This window comes from Mustela putorius, unplaced genomic scaffold (assembly GCF_011764305.1).
Source record: "Mustela putorius furo isolate JIRA1106 unplaced genomic scaffold, ASM1176430v1.1 tig00000228_pilon_pilon_pilon, whole genome shotgun sequence".
Lineage (NCBI taxonomy): Eukaryota > Metazoa > Chordata > Mammalia > Carnivora > Mustelidae > Mustela > Mustela putorius.
In genome coordinates this window covers 22,429,116-22,450,326 of record NW_025421322.1, presented here as the reverse complement: position 1 = coordinate 22,450,326, position 21,211 = coordinate 22,429,116, and the positions used below count along the sequence as shown (strand labels likewise).

At 36.7% G+C, this 21,211-nt stretch overlaps 1 protein-coding gene across 1 annotated transcript in view; it reads left to right on the top strand.

Moving 5' to 3' along the window:
* MRPL13 (mitochondrial ribosomal protein L13) overlaps window positions 1-21,211 on the top strand; it is a 45,031-nt gene that overhangs the window by 531 nt on the left and 23,289 nt on the right. Inside the window, exons 2-4 of the mRNA XM_004743497.3 lie at window positions 1,736-1,859; window positions 11,856-11,949; window positions 18,878-18,938. Of these exons, the coding sequence (XP_004743554.1) occupies window positions 1,736-1,859; window positions 11,856-11,949; window positions 18,878-18,938 (279 nt within the window). The remainder of the gene's footprint in view (window positions 1-1,735; window positions 1,860-11,855; window positions 11,950-18,877; window positions 18,939-21,211) is intronic.

The window sequence follows — 21,211 nt, the reverse complement described above, 5'->3', positions numbered from 1 at the left end:
GGGTAAAACGAGGATCCGCTGAAAAGAATTGGAGTCAGGGAGTAACGTGATGTCACTTAGGTGTGAAAAGGGGCGCTCTGGCCGCCGAGCTTAGACTGTTGAGAAACGGGGATTGGTGGAAGAATCCGTCTGGAGACCAACGGCAGTAATTGAGGCTAAACGTGATGGTGGCACAAACCAAACTAGGAACAGTGTAGTGTTGAGAAGCGGTCAGGTTCTGTTTGAAGGTGGAGGCAAAAGGATTTCCTGAAGGATTGAATGTGAGCTGACAGCAAAGGAAGACACGGGGGTTACCCCCAAGGTTTTCTGTTTCGGTGAGGGGAAGGGTATGCCCTCAGCTGAGATAGGGAATGCATAATATTTGGGGGTCCCTGGGTGGCTCAGTCGGTTAAGCATCTGCCTTCAGCTCAGGTCATGATTCTGGGATCCTGGGATCGAACCATGCATTGGGCTCCTTGCTCAGCAGGGAGCCTCCTCCCTCTCTCTCCCTTCTGCTGATAACATAATAACATGATTATCTATGTAAAAAATCAGATGGAATCTAAGAAAAGCTATTAGATCTGATAAATAAGTTTAGCAGGCTGCTGGTTATAAGACCAACATGCGAAAAATGAAGTGCATGTCTATAGCAACAGTCAATCCAATTTAAAAATACAATGCTGTTTACAGTGGCATCAAAATATACGGAATACTTAAGAGATAAACCTGACAAAAGATGTGTGAAGAGAACAAGATAGAAACTAGAAAAGTGAGAGAGGAGAAAAACAGAAATGGTGAGCAGTTTAGAAGCGGATTTGAAGTTTGTAATAAAACTTAAAGTAAAACCAGTTAGTCTTGTTGTATTTTTTCCAGCATTTTTAAGCAACTTAATATATGCATAGAGAAAACATCTGGTTGAGATCTTTCTGGGTTGGAATTTTCTTAGAATTTGAAGTTACTGGTGAGTACCGCAAAGACAATGGTGTGTGCCTGAGGCAGCTTAAAAATGTCCAAGTAGCTATTTAAAATTTAAGTTTATTTAGCACCATTCGTCTATACTTGTCTACCTATATTCTGTTACTGTATTCTCCCATGGAATTGAACTTCTGAATAGTCTTCAGTTCCCACTTGGTCACTCATCTTTCAATTTAATATATTTCAGTCTCGAAACAGTTTTGAAGACCTTTATAAACAGTTTCTACTTTCATAAGAGTTTCTCGTTACCATTCCAGAAAATGCCGTAGTATAAAGGAAAATATATCTTTGAAATGTTTTAAATAAAGCATCATTGGGAGCACCTGGGTGGCTCAGTCATGAAGTGTCTGCCTTCAACTCTGGTCATGATCCTAGGGTCCTGGGATCAAGCCCCACGTCGGGCTCCCTGATCAGCGGGGAGTTTGTGTCTCCCTCTCGCACTCCCCCTGCTTGTGTTCCCTCTCTTGCTCTCTGTCAAATAAATAAAATCTTTTAAAAACTTAAATAAATAAATAAATAAAGCATCCACGTTGCAGATAGAAAAGCAGTCAGGAAAAATTACTGTGTTTAAACTTTGTAGAACGAAAAAAGAACCTCCTTTTCCAGAAATAGAGATGAAAACAAAACCAAAAAAAAAAAAAATTTATTAAGCAAAGGATCTTTTTGATCTATTACTGATGTTAACTGTAGAATATTATGTGATAGTATATAATAATAAATTTGATTATTTCCATTTTAATTAGAATTTTCTTTGTTTTCTCTCTGTCTTTTTCCCCCCCAGCAATGGGCCACTTTTGCTCGGGTTTGGTATCTTTTAGATGGGAAAATGCAGCCCCCTGGCAAACTAGCTGCTGTGGCATCAATTAAACTTCAAGGATTGCATAAACCTATATACCATCAACTGAGTGAGTATCATTTTAGATCTGTCACTAGTAACCATAATTTTCATCCCAGAATAGAATTTTGAAGAAATCTGCCAGAACTACTTCTGAGGACCTCTTTTTTTGCTACGATCCCTTATTCCATTCTTGCAAAAAACCTACTGGGGCACTAAAATGAGTTTGGTTTATTCATAAAAAAACCATACAGACCACTTTGCCTGAGACAACCCCATTTCATGCCATTACAATAGCAAATTATCAGTAGCCCTCCTTTCATTCTCAGATATCCTGATTGGGACTATAAATCAGATGTTCACTCTTACATGTTTCTTCATATGGTTATGTGATTTGAGTAGAGTTTCTGAAAATGAAGAAATAAATTTGCCCTCTCTTCTAAAAACATTTTCCTCTAGAAAGATGGATAGAGCTAACTCGACATGAAAAGTTTACTGTTTTTAATTGATAAATTTGATTTTCTGTAACCTTTTTCCAAAACAAAAGAAAAAAGTTGTGTTGATACTAAAAGACTTTTGCTTATTACATGTAGTTTTGATTGATTTCACTTAACCTGGCAGTTCAGGGACCATCTAGCAAGATCTAGGTGTCAGCTCTTACTGTTCCATCTTTTTTGACCTGTCAACAACATTTTTTGCAGTTAATCATAGTTTTAACTTGTTGAATCATGAAGTTGTAAATAAATCCCTATTTAAATATAGGTAACATTTTTAAAGAAAATCAACAGTTACAATGACGAAGTCAACACACACATTCTCAACATTTGGGTTATTTCCAATTTTTTCCCATTACAAATCATATTACTGTCAGCATTCTTGTACCTTTTCCCCAGTGCATGTGTGGAAGAATTTCTCTGAGGTGTGTCTGCAGGACAGTAGTTATTAGGTTCAAAAGTGTTTGCGGAACTAGTTAGTCTTTATTCTGATGTTCTAGAGAATTTGTATTATCCCTCCTCTTCAGTAACACTTGATGTTTTCATTCTCTTTAAGTTTGACTCCTCTGGTAGATGGGAAATACACTCTTGATGGCTTTGCATTGTCCTGATTGCATTGGTGCTGTGTATCCTTTTCTCTTTATTGGCTTTTTATCATTTCTTCTGTGAAATGTCTGTGTCTTTTGACCATATTTCCACTGAGTTATTGGCCCTTTACATTTTTGTAACTTTTATTGTGGAAGTTTTCACATTTTCAGAAAAGCTCAAAGAATAGTACAGTGATTTTATACCCTCCAGCCAGATTACAGTTATAATTTACCATCTAATGTATATGTTATATTTAATACATAATTTGACATGTAATTTTTTACACAATCATTGGAAAATAAGTTGCAGATGTCATAGTAAATCCCCCTGAATGCTTCAGCTTATGTCTTCTAAGAATAAGAATAGTTCCCTATATAACCAAAAAGCCATTATCACACATAACAAAATAAACATGATTTAATTGTGTAGTTTAATATCTGGTGCATTTTCAAATTTCTTTAGTAGTTCCAAGAATGCTCTTTATAGCTGTTAATTTTTTTTAGATCAGGATCCAGCCAAGGTTTATGTATTGCCTTCAGTCGTTATGTTCCCGTAGTCTATTTATTTATTTATTTATTAAGATTTTATTTATTTATTTGACAGAGAGAGAGAGAGAGAGAGACAGCAAGAGAGGGAACACAAGCAGTGGGAGAGGGAGAAGCAGGGTTCCTGCCAAGCAGGGAGCCCGATGTGGGAGCTTGATCCCAGGATCCTGGAATCATGACTGGTGCGGAAGGCAGGTGCTTAATGACTGAGACACTCAGGCGCCCCTAGTCTTTTTTATATAGAATAATCTTGTCTGGAGTGCCCGGGTGGCTCAGTGGGTTGAAGCCTCTGCTTTCGGCTCAGGTCATGCATGATCCTGGAGTCTTGGGATCAAGCCCTGCATCATCGAGCTGTCCGCTCAGCAGGGAACCTGCTTCCCTTCCTCTCTCTCTGCCTGTCTCTCTGCCAAATAAATAAATAATCTTTCCAATTTTAGTATATGTGCTGCCGAAGCAAGCACAATAATCTTAAAAAAATAAAAAAAAGAAAAACCCCTGTCTTATTTTCTTCTTGGAGTTAACCTTTTGGGGAGTCCAGTCTAGTAAAGAACTTTCTTATTAAACACATTCTTCATTTGTTCTTGGATGCATTCTCTTGCTAGTTCCTCCTTCCCAGTTCCTTTATTCTTTTCAACTTTCTAATTGCCCAGTCTTCTCTCATTAACAATTAGAGGAGTGCTCTGGAACCTGGTCCTTGGATACCGTCACATTCATTGAGCAATCACATTCAGTTTCGTATCTCTATCTTTAATATCTTTTATTATGCTTATAGCTCCCAATTTATATCTTCATTTTTGACCTTTTTCCTGTATTCGAGACTCATATAACCATATTGCTACTCAGCCAATCTTCTTAGGTGTGTGGTAGACATCTCTAGCATGTTTTGTGTATTTAACTTGGAGATAACTTACTTCCTGGATTTCCCCCACCCATACCAACCTGTTACTTCTAGTTTCCCCATCTTAATTAACAGCTTCTCTAGTCTTTTTCTTACTCTAGTCAAAAGTCTTATCTTCATTTTTGACTGCTCTTTGTTCAACTCCCTGTAAAGTGTTTCTATGTATATATATGTGTGTGTATATATATATGAAAAAATATATGTACCTGAAAGAAATATATATATATCTGAAATTCAGTCACTTCTCATTAACTCTCTCTTCTACTGTAATTTTAAACCATTGTACTCTCTATTCTGGATTATTCCAAAAGCCTCCTCACTGATCTCCCTGCTTCTGTTCTTGCCCCAGTAGGGTCTTTTCTCCCCAGATCAATTACAATTATCTTTTCCAAATGAGAGTCAGAGCAAAAGCCAAAGTTCTGTCAGTGCCTTACGAGGAACTACATGGTGTGGCTCCTGTTATCTCCCTGAGTTTATTTCCTACCTCCCTTGAGTAATCCACTTAAGGCTTACTACTGTTTCATTAATATACCTGCCAACACATTTTTGCCTTAGGGCCTTTTTACATTTTGTTTTCTCTGCTTGCATGGGATTTTCCAGATTTATGGCTTTTCCAGATTTATGCATTGCTCCTTCACATCTTTCAGACTTCTCCTACTTACATCCTGAGAGAGGCCTTACCCAATTCCTCCGTCAGCTCCCCCTTTCACTTACTATACTTTATGTTGCCTTTTAAAAAACATTAGCATTCACGGATCACACATATTATAAAAATGTGCATCATCCACCTCCCTCTACTAGACGAAGTTCTAAAAGGACAGGAACTTTGCCTAAATTTTTCACAGCTAGAAATGCCTAGAATGGTGTTTGACATATAGTTGGACAGCATAAATGTTTTCTGAGTGGATATATGCATTCATGAATACCAGTTTTGAGAATGAAGAAATTACTTTTAATCAGGGCTGTAGCATTTCAGCTAAGTTAGATTTGGGATCTGTGGACTGAGGAGGAAAAGACGTGTAGATGGTTTGATTTGGGTAAGAGCAAGAACATAGGAGTTCCTCCATTTCTCTTACTTGCTGCTCTCATCTTTCTCTTCCCTTAATGAAAATTTCACAGAAAGCCCACAGCCGTGCAGTCTTTAAGTACAGAATTTGAATGTAAGAATTCTGTCTTGGTGATCTTTGCTCTGCAAGCACATAGTACAGTGTCTGGTCCTTCAGAGATGCTTGTCAGAAACATTCTGTGGAATGACACTTTCAAGAAAATGTTTTATGAGCACAGTCAGTTCTCATTATTCACTATAGTTCTGGTCTTTAAAGTCACCATGAGGGGCGCCTGGGTGGCTCAGTGGTTTAAAGCCTCTGCCTTCGGCTCAGGTCATGATCTCAGGGTCCTGGGATCGAGCCCCGCATCGGGCTCTCTGCTCAGCAGGAGCCTGCTTCCTCCTCTCTCTCTCTGCCTGCTTCTCTGCTTACTTGTGATCTCTGTCAAATAAATAAACAAAATCTTTAAAGTCACCATGAATGCTGAATGAGAGTGGACACCGAACCATTGCTTCTAGGGGAGACACAGAGTTAGGTTCCTCTGAGCCTCTGGTTACAACATTTTTTTGTCAGCCAGTCAATACATAGTCTTGTTTGTTTTATGTGTGTTTCTGTTTAAAGACACCTTATTTAATATACATTTTGTTGACCTCACGGCCAACCGCAGAGTAACTCATGACTGAATAATGCTTATCGAACACACATTTTCTTTGTAAGACATACTGGAACCGTCTTGCACTTAGGAACACTACATAGCACTTGAGCATCAGACTTGAGGGATATTCAAAAAGTAAAGGCACTTTAGAAAGCACAAAAATGCCAAAAAGCTAGGATTAAATGGACCATAAAGAGACACTTGTTTATAGTAAAAGAGTCGAAACAAAAGACAGCCAGTGCATTACGTTATTTGACCTCAGTTGAAAAGAGTGCATCAAGCCACTCACATTTTTCACTGATGTGCATGTGTCTGCAAATGACTGAGAAAACACTGTAGGCATTAAGATTACAAAGAAATTTGAAGAGAATAGGCAAATTCGTAATGTAGAATCTGTGAATAATGAGGAGCACTTGGACTTCCAAAGTAAAATAGTGACCAGCAGACTTATACATGACTGATTAGAAATTTCTTTACTTTAAAAATCTTTTTTGGCAGACAAGGAAAATGCTATAGTTCTCAAATTACCAAGTCATAGAAATTAATTCCTTAGGCCTTCAGATACTTTGTTTTCCTGCCTCATTTATATGAGAAAACTAAAATCAGAAGAATAAAATGACTTTCTCACTGCACTAGCTGCTAGATTATAATAGAACTGGGACCAGAACCCAAGTACTTTGTTTCCTCAGGTAGTAATATTACCCATTCCACTTTAGTGTGCTGGTTCTTAGCTGCTTAAACTGTGTTTTCCTGCTGATTTGGTTTTTTTTTTTTTTTCTTCTTAACCTTAGCAGTGTTATTAACAAGGTGATATACGAGATCTCTTAGGTTGTCTTTGTGGAAATACAAACAGTACATAATTTGAGAAAAGTAGAAATAGTAGTAAGTATAGCACTTACCGGTTCACTGAATTAAAGTTCTGCTTTCTGGTAAGCAGGTCATTATTGGAAATGTATTCCTTAGGTACCTAATGAGAACATTCTGCTAGAAAACCAGATGAGCTTTTGTGGCTGCCTGTCTGGTTCATCCTTTTCTAGTAAGGGAGAATAGCATTTCTGTGAAATTAAAAATTTACATTTTAAAGACAAAGAGTTATTTTTGTTTCATTATACATTTTAATGCATAACATAATCAGCAAAACTTTATATCCACAAGATGTCACTAAAGTCAAGACTTAAATTGCAAACAATTTTTTTTTTTAAGATTTTATTTATTTATTTGACACAGAGAGAGAGATCACAAGTAGGGAGAGCGGCAGGCAGAGAGAGAGAGAGGAGGAAGCAGGCTCCCTGCTGAGCAGAGAGCCCGATGCGGGGCTTGATCCCAGGACCCTGGGATCGTGACCTGAGCTGAAGGCAGAGGCTTTAACTCACTGAGCCACCCAGGCGACCCCCAAAGAACTTTTAAATAAGGATTTGGTGTTGTAAATGGGGATGAAAAGATAAGCTACAGACTGAAGGAAAATATTTGCCAACCATACAGCCCACAAGAAATAAACATATAATTAGAGAATGAGCAAAGGACATGACCAATTATGTTGGTCATGTTGGCAAATAAACACGAAAAAAATTCAACATTATTAGTTAGGGAAATGCAGATTAAAACCACAATGAGATATCACTGCTCATCTATCAGAACAGCTGAAATGAAAAATAATGACAACAACAGATGCTATTGATGATGCAAAGAAGCTGGATTACTTACACATTGCTGGCACGAATGTAAAATGGTAGAGCCAGTCTGGAAAAGAACATGACCATTTCTTAGAAAACTAAACACAAGTTTACTATATATCAGTTGCACTTCTGGACCTTTGTCCCAGGGAAGTTAAAACACAAAATCCTGTGCCAATTAATAATACTTCTGTATTACTCTTTATCCCCCTATATTTATCAGCTCCTGGCATACTGTGTATTCTACTTACTTGTTTATTGTCTAGCTCATCCCACTGGAATGTAAGATTTACTATGAACAGGGATTTCGGTTGCATTCATTGCTATATTCCCAACATCAAGAGCGGTACCTGGCATTAGTAAGTGGTAAGTGGATTAATTAATCAGTCAATGGAAAAGGAATATAAAGCAGATTTGGGAGGAGAATCCTACCAAGCTTACATACGTCTCCATCTGAGTCTACCCATATATGGAATCTGAGTAGCTCAGACAATTTTGAATGGTCCTATTTCAAAGATAAGAACCAGGAGTGTCTCCCATGTAATCTAGGAAAGGAATTGAATGGGAGCCAAGCATCATAGAACAAGCCCTATTTACATTAAAGTGAACGCCAGGAATTTTTTTTGACACTTATTGTGACTGGTAACTACCATTATATAAGAGTCTACATTAAGAATCCTCAGAAGGAAACTTGTGATGTAGGTGGAGAATAAAATGTGCAAATGATAGGACAAAATAGAGTTAAATCAGTATCGTAAGAGAAATTCAGGCATCTTTGTGGACTCAAAGGACGTTGGCTTTGGTGTTAGGAAAGGCTTTATGGAAGGACTGGTATTTATTTTGGAACTTGATATTTATGTGGAGCTTAAATTTTATGGATAAAATTTAGCAAGTGGAAATAAGTCAGGAGAGTATTTCTAGTAGAAGGAGCAAAGAAAAGATAAGACTGTATATACGTGTGTGTGTGTGTGTGTGTGTGTGTGTTTTGAATAGAAGTAATGGAATAATGCTTCAGGGAATAGCAAGTATAGCAAGTAGTATGGCTTACCTTGTACAAACTTTGGTGTACGAAAGAACTGGTAAGTAAGACTAGAAATTTTGAGGCTATGCTCTAGGTCTCTTTGAATACCTTATCTGAAGAATTGGTACGTGGTGAAGTACAAACGTGATGATGAAGTCTTAGAATATAAGTGAGATTCGGTGGGGTGTGGTCCAGAGCAGATGACCAAGAAAGAATTTTTGAGACCTCTTTTGTACGAAATGGTGGTTTATTAAAGCACGGGAACAGGACCCATGGCAGAAAGAGCTGCTGCCCCAGGGTTGTGAGGGGTGGCAGGTTATGTAGGGTGGGGTAGGGGGAGGTAAGGAAAAGGGAGGTTTCAGTAGTACTTTCATATGCTCACAAGGACCTATAAGAGACTGGATGCCTTGAGGCCTTGTCATCATCAAGGTTTTTTCCTCTAGCTTGGTATTAACATTAAGATAGTTGGGAGATTTCTAAAGAATATCACATATGTCTGGGGAGGGGGAAGGTTGCAGGGTGTCAGCTTTTGCTTTGTCCTCAGCCAGCCTTCTGTTCCCCCATCAGTGACACATAACTTGAAGCTAGGAGGAGTCCGATGAGAAGGATTTCGGAGCTGTCCTCAGAACTTAGTGGAAAGGTGTGCGTGATCAGTTAGTGACTGAGATCACTGCCTCCAAATGCCGTTCCCCCTGCCACCCCTTTGCCATCCTGGTGTAGTAAAGAGGAGAAAAATTGTCTTTGAAGTCACTAGAATTGTATTTGAATCTTAACTTCACCACTTAATTAACCATGCGATCGTAGTGGAGTTGTTCAACCTCTGACTCCATTTGCTTATTAAAAAATAAGCTGCTGGGAGGGAGGAGGTGGATAAAGCCCACTTCGATGATTGTGAGACTTACAGTGCCAGAAAGTGAACATGAGAGGCCTCCACAGGCCCTCGCACGTGGAGGATATAGACTGAATGTTACTTCCTTTCTCCTAGGCAATATGGAGGAAAAAATGTGAGTTCTGGCTTTGGGGAGAAAACGAGCCAAAATACTGAAGCTATAGGACTGAGAAACACCCCTGATCTGTAACTCCTCATGAGACCTTCAGTTCCCTGACAGGAAGCTTTTGAGTTTCCACTTGGATTGACTTGGTCTGAATTTATTTGGCACCTGATTTTTTAAAGTAATTAATTAATTTTATCTATTTAATTTACCACTGAATATTATAAAAAAGAGTCAAATAACATTACACATCTAAGGCGAGAATTTTTACAACTAAAATCACAATTCCTATTCTAAAAATTACTTACTGAACTCTTTTTAATCTGGAAGAAATTTCTCTTGGAACATCTCTTCATCAGGCAACAGGGTTCCAATTTATATTCATTTGGTGCATTTTATAAAGCATAAGTTTTTAGTTAAAACTTTAAAATGAAATCTGTCCATTTAACTGAAATTTAAACAGAAATGATTATGCTGTATTCAGGATTTTAGCCTTTAAAGATATTGGCTTTTGTTTTAATATGTAATGCAGTAAAAAACCCAAATATTTAATTGCTGGTTAGTTTTATTTAGAGTCAGAGAAGTGCTTCTAAGAATATATTTAATAGAGATCTGGCATAAGTTATTGAGGGAGATTAACTTTTCCCAGAGTAGATGTTCATACCTTAGAGATGAAAAAACGTGATTTTCATCTGCTCTGTGGTATTCTTTCTAATGTCCTTTGAAAGATCCTTTTTGATCTCTACAAATAAGAGTAGCTTTGTTTGGAGTAGTTTAAGGTGCTTTTTGCATTCTCAAAGCTTAAGTAACATTTTATAAGTAAGTTCAGCTTTTGTTTGTGTAAAAATTTCATTTTTCCTCCACATAAGTGTCACTGAAAGAGCCAGAACAGGTGTTAAATAACACGGTGCATGAGCTTTGGCAGATCACTTAGCTAAGCAGGCCTTAGCTTCTTCAGCTGTAAATGTCTGCTCCAAAACTAAGGTAACTTCAGCATTCTCTGAAAAGGTGTAGATCTCTTCTCACCATCTTTGTTTTTCTCATTCATTCGCCCAGTTGCCTTAGTAGCCCACTGTCGATCACTTTTAGGAACTTCAAGCAATTCACCAAACACAAAGCTATCTTTTTAGTCCACTCACAGTAAGGTTCCTGTGTCTTTCCTTTATATTTCTAGATTCCCTTTCACTGTGGTAAAGAAAACCTACTGCTTTATCCTCTTTCCTTTACCCTTGGTCCACATAGACTATGTACTTCTCTCTGAAATTGCAATCATTCAAATTCAGAGCTTTGTATAGATCTGATCATGTAATCCTTAGTTTCCATATATGATATTTATTTATACTTATTTTTTCATTTTTTTAAATAAATAAGCTTTTAGAATCTTTTTAAAAATTTCCCTGTTAGTGATGAGGGAGCACGAGGCTGGCTGAGGACAAAGCAAAAGCTGGCATCTTGTACACCCCCCCTCCATCCACTTCCCCTCAGTCCTCTGTGTAGCATCCCTCTGGCAGCCCCGACTGCCATAAACAAGCAGGAGTCTCCCTTGGCTTGCAAATGTCCTAAATCTCACTAACAAAGACGATTGAGAGCAGGATTGTGACACCCCACCTAAAAGTCTCCCAACATAGTACTCTATTGTTCTCTGAATTTGGGAAGAATACTCAATTGTGATGTTTTACATTTGTTTTCAATTTGCCTATTGGTAAAACATACCTTTTTACTTCTATATGCGTATTGTTTTCATTTTGTCGTCTATTTTTAAGGGAAAGTTTGTATTAGATATTTAAAGGTATGTTAATATAAACATTTTAGCAAAGTGTGATTATTAATGGGAAAAGACAATAGGAATAACAATAGTTTGCCTTTCAGATATGTGTTGTTATTATTGGCATCTTTATTATATTCTCTTTTACCTTCCAGTGTTGAGATTTTCCAAATGTCTGGCGAATTCTTTCTATACTTAGATGTTATGTTAAAGAGGAACAGAACAGCAAAATCCTGTGCAAGGATTTTGGTGTTGCACTGTGACTTGCTTTATATTTTTTAATGTATTGTTTAGATTTTGAAAAGCTTTATAAATAACCAAGATCACTTTTTCTTAAAGTCATGACTTTCATTATAAAATCTTTTTTTCTTTGTTCTTTTTAAATCTAGGTGACTGTGGGGATCATGTGGTCATAATGAACACAAGGCACATTGCATTTTCTGGAAATAAATGGGAACAAAAAGTTTACTCCTCACATACTGGGTAAGATAAAGCCATTGTCTAACAAACATATGAAAAGATGCTCAGCATCACTAACCATCAGGGAAAGGCCAACCAAAACCATAAAGAGATACTACCTTAACACCTGTCAGCATGGCCAAAATCAAAAAGACAAAAAATAATACATGTTGGTGAGGATGTGAAGGAAAAGGAACCTTCGTGAACTATTAGGATTGCAAACTGGTACAGCCACTGTAGAAGACAGTATGGAGATTCCTCAAAAAATTAAAAATAGAACTATCATATGATCCAGTAGTTCCTTTACTAGGTATTTACCCAAAGAAAATGAAAACATTAATTTGTAAAGACATACGTATCCCATGTTTATTGCAGCATTATTTATAATAGGCAAGATAGAAAAGCACTCCAAGTGTCCACTGATAGATGAATGGGTAATGATGTACACATGTGCACATGCACTGGAATATTAATTCAGCCACAAAAAAGGATGTGGTCTTGCCATTTGCAACAACATGAGTGTATAATGTTAAGTGAAGAGTCAGACAGAGAAAGACAAATATAATATGATTTCACTTATATGTGGAATCTGAAAAACAAATGAATAAACAAAAAGAATGAGAGCTATAAGTACAAAGAACAGATTAGTGATGGCCAGAGAGGATGAGAATGGAGGGGATGGGCAAAGTGGGTGAAGGGGAATGGGAGATACAGGCTTCCATTTACGGAATGACTATGTCCTGGGGATAAATGGTACAGAACGGGAATATAGTCCGTGGTATTGTAATAGCATCATATGGTAACAGAGAGTAGCTACACTGGTGGTGAGCCCAGCGTGACATACAGAGCTGTTGAATCACTAAGTTATACAGCAGAAATTAATGTAATCTTTTTTGTCAACTATACTAAAAAAAAAGATAATGCCATTGTCAAGGAAGATAAGCAGCTGAAATATATTACTGTAAAAATACTATTGGTCTTACCAGGGGGTACCTGGCTGGCTCAGTTCAAAGAGCGTATCACTCTTCCCCTCAGGTTATGAGTGTGAGCTCCATATTCAAAGTAGAGATAATTTTTAAAAAGATGTTTTTTTAAATAAATAAACCCATCCCTTAAAAATGTAATATAGATCTAATTTAAAGAGTTATTTTCAAAAATTGGCATTTAAGAAAATACTAATTTTGCATATGCTACATTTACTCAAGCAAAAAAACCCACAGAACTGTATCAGAACTAGTTATTTGTTTTTCCTAGAAACTTTGGATGTAACCTCTCTGGTTTAAATTATTCTAATTTTTTAGTCAGTCTTCTTTTTGTTTCCTATAAATCATTCATGTTATTGCTATTTCCTGAACCATCTTCAATATCTGAAAAAACTTGAGATGATTAAGGAGTGATGAACAAAATCCCAAATTTGGAAGATACCTAGAATCCCCACAACATACCTTTCAAGATCTGGGTCTCCCTGCCAATGTTTGAATAACAGCCATTTCGTGGCTTGTAAGGCAGCCCATTCATTCCACCTTTGAAATGGTTTAAATTTTATTTTATTTATATTTTTAAAGATTTTATTTATTTGTCAGAGAGACAGTCACAGAAAGAGAGCAAGCACATAAACAGGGGAGCAGCAGGCAGAAGGAGAAGCAGCACACCACCTCCTCACCACCGATGAGCTGGGCGCCCAGTGTGGGACTTAATCCCAGGACCCCCAGATCATGACCTGAGCTGAAGGCGGAGGTTTAACTGACTGAGCCACCCAAGAGCCCAAAAATGGTTTAAATTTTAGAAAGATCTTTATGCTATTGAATCACAATCTGTTTTTCTCTAGCTTTCCTACTGGTCTTAGTTCTCCTCTTCGGACAGTATAATATCTATCTCTTCCACAGGGCATTCTTCACATAATTTTGAGGCTAGGATCAGTAAGAGCCCATTGATTTGTCTTTTCCCTTTGGCTAAACATCTGTAGCTCCTTCAGAGTTCTTCATATGGCCTCATTTCAACTATCACCTTTATATCCTGGTCACTCTAGAAAGACTTCTTTCTTGTCGGTGTCTTTCTTAACTAAATATACTCACCTGGCTATGTTCTGATGGTTTTCTAGTATAGTGGGATAGTCTGGTATAATACAGTATAATGGATAGTACAATGCAGCCCTTTATTGCAATAGAACTTTTCTTCAAGGCCATATCATTGAGTAATATACTGAGTTCATGATTAGCTGAAATTCCCGAGTCTTGTTTTAAACATGCTGCTGTTCAGCCATGTATATTCCATCCTGTGTGGTTTAGTTACATTTTAACACAAATGCAGTACCTTAAGTTAAATTTTATCTCCAGCCTTTTCAAATGTTTTGAGATCTTGAGTGTGTCATGTAATGTGGTAGTTAACTTTCCGGCTTCAGGTCGCATACACGTTGAATTAAGCATTCCTTCCATACTATCACGCAAGATATCCTGGAAAGGGGTGCCTGGGTGGCTCAGTAGGTTAAGTAGCTGACTGTTGATTTCAGCTCATGATCAGGTCATGATCTCAGGGTCCTGGGATCCAGCCCGGCATTGGGCTGCATGCTCAGTGTTAAGTCTGTTTGAGATTCTTTCTCTCCTTCTATACCGCTCAGGTCATGATCTCAGGGTCCTGGGATCCAGCCCGGCATTGGGCTGCATGCTCAGTGTTAAGTCTGTTTGAGATTCTTTCTCTCCTTCTATACCGCTCCCCCACTCATACTGTTTCTCTTTCTCTCAAGATAAATAAATCTTTTAAAAAAAGAAAGAAAGAAATGTTGGCCTTTATTCCTGGTTAAAATTACTTTATTTCCAATTGCACCCTCTTCTTAGACAAGCAGACTTTCATGTCCCCATCTGTTTCCTCTCATCTCTTGCCTAAGTAGGTCTTAAATGCTGGCAATAACTTTTCTGCTTCCATTAGCCATCGTATGCTTTATTATGAAATTGTTATTTAACATAACCAAAATAATTCACATTGAGCTTTAGTAATTTCTACTATTGGGAAATCTCTATAAAATTCTATAAAATTAAAAGATAATGGGGGGAAGGAAATATGAAAAGTCAGAATAACATAATGTGATAAGAGCAGAAAGGGATGTATTGACCAAAATGCTGTAGTAATTACTGTAGCAATAATTTCTGTAGTAATAACTGCAAATGAAAGAAAGTAATAGCACCGCCAAGTAGCAAACAGCTAGTGTCATGCCCTCTGCTGGCAGTGTCCTCTTCAGTCAAGTTCTTTTTTCTAAGGATGAAAACCTAAACTATTGTAAATTATTGGTACCCAGTTACCCCTGCTGCTTCAGAATCCTTCATTTTAGCCAACATATTGCTATTTCTTGCCTCTCTGCCTTTGCATGTGTTATTCTCCTTCATAGGAATGTTTCTCAAGACCTCTCATATTTCTCCTATTAAAACCTGACTCACGTGTCACCTTTTCTGGAAGGCCTTCCCTATTTCCTCATCCCCCATAGGGTTAGTCACTTTTTGTTTCTGTTTTTTTTTTTTTTTAAGATTTTATTTATTTATTTGGCAGAGAGAGATCACAAGCAGGCAGAGAGGCAGGCAGAGAGAGAGAGAGGAGGAAGCAGGCTCCCTGCTGAGCAGAGAGCCTGATGCAGGGATTGATCCCAGGACTCCGAGATCATAACCTGAGCCTAAGGCAGAGGCCTTAACCCACTGAGCTACCCAGGTGCCGCTGTTTCTGTTTTTCTTGACTCTTCACTTTGTTCCTTCACTTCACTAGAGGTACCACTCTTACTATGCTCATAACACGGTTACCTCATGTATTGGAAAGTTAACTCTCTAGTTGTAAAAATGTTAATATATGGTAATTTTAGAAAATGCAGAAAAATGTAAAAGAAGGAACTAAAAATCATTTTCATCCTGTGGACTCAGCATTTTAATTCACATACAAGTTTACACCCTTTTTCATTTTATATAAAATTCCCAGAAAGCTTTTTGATAAATATTATTATTAGTCACTATGTAGTAGTACACAGTACAATTTGCATAGAAAATATTGTTCTATTTTTTTAATTAAAATTTTTAGTTTCATAAAGAGCTGAAAAACATCTTTATCCATTAGGCTTTTTCAATATATAGCGTATTCTAAATAAAAAGAAGAATGTAATGAATTTCAAGATTTAAGGGATGATAATAGATCTTTTAAAAGAATACCTATTTAAAAATACCTTTTAAAAGGTATTTCCAAACATTACTGTAATAGTGCACTAGGAGCGCAAAAGTGTCGGTGGTAAAGAACAGCTGACACAGTACTGTCATTAAAAACGATTTAATAATAAGATTCTGCTACTTTGATGAGCATCCGATTGTTTACGTTGCATTATAATAAGGTGTCAATACTTTCCTTAGCACTTTCTGTGCATATTTAATCTATTAAGAATACTATTCCACCATTAGATAGCATGTAGTTTTTATGAATTTTCTTTATGATGTGCTTTGTTTTATGTTGTGCTTTGTTATTTAACTTTTATACAATTAAATTTCTTTTCCTTTATAGTTTCTTCTGTGTTTTCCAGTCTCAGAAAATCTTTTCTCATCTAAACCTTTCATAAACATTCATTTCTCGTGGTTTTAGAGGTCAGGCAAGATGTGTTATGTGTGCACCTTGAACTTTGACATCTAACTGCTCAGTCATCTAAAATGTATTGGTATGAGTTAGAAATAGAGCCTACAGTTAGATGCCTTCTGAGGCATCTAACTCAGTCATTTTTCCTGTGGACAGGATACTGTTATATTTATTGTATATCCCCAGCACTCCGCACAATAGGCATTTGGTATTTACTGAATTAATTTGAATTGAAAAAAATCTGACTAACATTTAAAACAAAGTTTCTTCTCTTCCTTCAGGCTATCCCTGGAGGAGGAAGTGTAATTACTTTTTCACCAGTTAAAAACCAACAGAGTATTTATTATACTCTTCAAGTCATTCATCTGCTCGGAATTTTATGCTCTTCTCCTGAAATAAAATGTAGATGGTATTATGCTTTAGAATTTGGCATCCCAGTGTTCAAAACAGAAAGGTGATCTTTAGCATAGAAGGTATAAGTATTTTTTTCCGTGGAGAGAATGAATATAGTAATTGAAGTCTAGACAGATATTTCTTTTTCTGAAACTGAAATTCCTTGAAACAAATGCAAGAGTATCACTTTGAAAATTATCCATCTTTCTCAGCAGACTTCTAAATCTGCTTCTTAAATTTTATTCCTGAAATGTGGTTTTTTCAAATGTTTTCAAGTCTTGTCGAAAGAAACTTATGAAAGGAATTACATTTAGGTAATCTTTAACTTCTTTTGTAGAGTGCACTGAGTTTATGTTTTCCTTTCCCCTTCCTCAGAAATTGTTTAGGCTGTGTTTATCCATTCAGCTTAAGGAAACCTTACATCTATATATTGTTTTTGCTTTAAATTCCTTAAGCACTTTCACATTTTCTCATTGGCTCTTGTAAAAATCTTGAGAGGTAGATGGAGCAGATAGTATCATTTTCTTTCTTTCTTTCTTTCTTTTTTTTTTTTTTTTTAAGATTTTGTTTATTTATTTGGCAGAGAGAGATCACAAATAGGCAGAGAGACAGGCAGAGAGAGAGGAAGGGAAGCAGGCCCCCAGCCTAGCAGAGAGCCTGATGTGGGGCTCGATCCCAGGACCCTGGGATGATGACATGAGCCGAAGGCAGAGGCCTTAACCCACTGAGCCACCCAGGCACCCCTCATTTTCTTATGTGAATAAACTCTTATATGAAAAGGTAAAATGAGTTAAATAATATACTGGTAGCCACTGGCAAATCTAGATTCTAGACTGGGGTATGGGGCATCCAAGTTACCAAGCTACCACCAGTACTATCCCAAGTGTGTATGTATGTGTGTGTGTGTGTGTGTGTGTATCCCATATACATATGTGTGTATATGTATATATGCACATATATATATATACATACATAGTTATTGACCTCTAATTTATCCATTTTATATATATTTTTATATGAATGCAATGCAATATTTTATTACTTAGGACCAGCATATTACTCTTAGTGATCTTTTACCACCTTTTAATCGGAAACAGGATCATTCCCTGCTCAGAGTATGAATTCCACTTTATTTACTTATTTATTTATTTATTTTTAAGATTTTATTTATTTGTTTGAGAGAGAGATGGTGAGAGAGAGCATGAGAGGGGAGAATGTCAGAGGGAGAAGCAGACTTCCCTGGAGCTGTGGCCTGATGTGGGCCTCCATCCCTGGACTCCAGGATCATGACCTGAGCTGAAGGCAGTTGCTTAACCAACTCAGCCACCCAGGCGCCCTGAACTCCACTTTAGAACCAAAGTGGTCTACCACTATTTTCCCCAAACTTGACCCGTAGGTTATATAGACATTCTGACTTGGTAGGAAATGTGAAGCATATTGGTTTACTGCTTTTTCTTTCTTAATTCAAGCATGATAAACTGCCCCATAATGAATGAATGAGTGAGTGAATGAATGAATGAAAACTTTAATTCCCTAGAAAGATAATTATGTCAAGAATTTCCCAAGATATGGAACTTTTATGAAATAATGATATTTGACCACTTAAAAAGAATAGCACTTCAAATAGCATCGGGTTACTACTTAATTTTTTTTTTTTAAGATTTTTATTTATTTATTTATTTGACAGAGATCACAAGTAGGCAGAGAGGCAGGCAGAGAGAGTAGAGGAAGCAGGCTTAGCACCCTGAGACCATGACCTGAGCCGAAGGCAGAGGCTTAACCCACTGAGCCACCCAGGCGCCCCACTACTTAATTTTTTTAAGACACTAATGAACAGCATGTTTTCCTAAAACAAGAATAATTTCATAATAAAAATAGTTTTCATATTATAAAACAGTATTCATTTCAAGAATACTATGTCATAGCCTACTCTCAGTTTTAATGTCTTTGCTTCTTTTCACAGCTATCCAGGTGGATTTAAACAAGTAACAGCTGCTCAGCTACACCAGAAGGATCCAATAGCAGTAAGTTTATTGTATTTTTTATTGTTTATCATCTGTGGAAAAACTGGTTCAGAAACTATTTTTCCAGTCTTGATTCTCTTCTAATGTAGCTGGCATGCAAGGCTATAAATTCTGCACTTTAACTGTGTCTCACAAGTTTTGCTAAGTATTAACCCATCATTATTACTATTATTCAATTCTATATATTTTTCAAATTCTAATTACTCAATTCTATATATTAAATTATTCTTGAATTATTCAATTCTGTTTTCAATTATTCAATTATATATATTATTATTCAATTCTATATATTTTCTAAGCACTATTTACTATGTTTTACATGTAGCCAAACAGCTTTGTTGCTTTTCTTTTTAATTACTTGATACCAGCCTGATTACCTGGAATATGATATGTTCACTGAAAACATCTTGCAGAGCATTGTTTGTATCTATGTATGCTTATATATTCATTATATCAAATATGCAAAATATGTTCCAGTCAAAAGTCTTACCCTTTTTTGGGACGCCTGGGTGGCTCAGTTGGTTAAGCGGCTGCCTTCAGCTCAGGTTGTGATCCCAGCATTTTGGGATCGAGTCCCACCTCGGGCTTCTTGCTCGGCTGGGAGCCTGCTTCTCCCTCTGCCTCTGCCTGCCACTCTGTCTGCCTGTGCGCGCTCGCGCTCTCTCTCTCTCTCTGACAAATAAATAAATAAAATCTTAAAAACAAAACAAAAAGTCTTCCCTTTTTTTGTTCATTTGATGTATTGGTTACATGAAAGAGTTATGTTACAATCTCAATTGTGGATTTACTTTTCCCCTGTAGTTCTGTCAATTTTTGCTTTATATGTTTTGAAGATTTAGTGTTAGATGAATTTAAGTTTGGAATTATCCTGTTCCTAAGAATTAATTAGCATATATACTGGCCCTTTTTATCTCCAGTAATGCTTTTTAACTCCAGGTTTATATATTTTTTATATTAATAAGCTGTATCAGCCTTCTTTTGGTAGTGTTTGCCTGAAATGTCATTTTACTTTACATTTAAATTGAATGAGATTTTGTTTTATTTTTTCCCTCTCTTTCTTTCTTGCCTTCTTTTGGATTAAGTTTATTTATTCTAAGTCTAAGATTAATCAGTATCTTTACTTTCCTCCAGATCAAATCAAGATCCTCAGAAGATTTTCAGCACCTATTCTCCCTCACAGTTATGATTCTTTCTCTATTCAGAAATTCTTAAAACCCTTCCAGTTCAACATTCTTGTTACTGTTTTACACAGTTAACTGATGTTTTATGATTCTCTTTGCTTATAAATCCTTTCACATAACAGCCTTCCTTTGGGATTAATTTCCTTCTTGAAATATTTCTTTTGGCATTCCTATCATAACATTCTCTTAATAGTAAACTCATTTTTGTCTCAAACTATCTTATTTTTGCCTTCTTTCTTGAAAGTTAGTTTTGCTTATTCAATATATGAGATTCTAGCATAACTTTTTTGGTCTCACCTCTTTGAAGCTATTGTTCAAACAGATTTTAGCATCTGTTACTGCTGTTGACAAGTCACATGTCAATGTAACTATTTCTTTGTATATATTTTGTCTTGTTTCTTTTGGTGTTGGTTTTTCTGTTTCTATTCAAGTCTTGTTATTTATTTTGCTTGAGGACTGGTATCTTCAGTTCTGAAAATTTGTCAGCACTTAGGTCTTTTAAATATTGGTGCCTTTATTCTTTATCTGTTCCTTCCTTTTGGAAATATGATAATATTTACAGTAGTTGTATTATTTCATTGTACATGATTTATTAGTTCTCTTTCATATTTTGTGTCTCCCTGTCTTTGCTGCATTGTCAATAATTTTTTTTTAAGATTTATTTGTCTGTCATAGAGAGATATCACAAGTAGGCAGAGAGGCAGGCAGAGACACGGGGTTGGGAGGATGGCGAGCAGGCTTCCTGCTGGGCTGAGAGTCCGATGCGGGGCTTGATCCCAAGACCCTGAGATCATGACCTGAGCCGAAGGCAGAGGCTTAACCCACTTAACCCACCCAATAATTTCTTTATTTCTGTGTTCTAGTTCTCTATCTTTTTGCTTATGTCTCATCTGAGACATACTTTTACTTATGTCTCATCCTTTTATTGAGTCCTAATTTGAATTTTTATTTTTTTTCTTGAAGATTTACTGTTTGTCTTTTTTTCAAGTTTGCTGGTCAGTTTTGATAGTTTTTCTGTTTCTTTGTCATACTTTGGTTCCTTCTTATTTTTTTAAGCAGAGTAAACATAATTCTTAGTTTTTATATCTGATT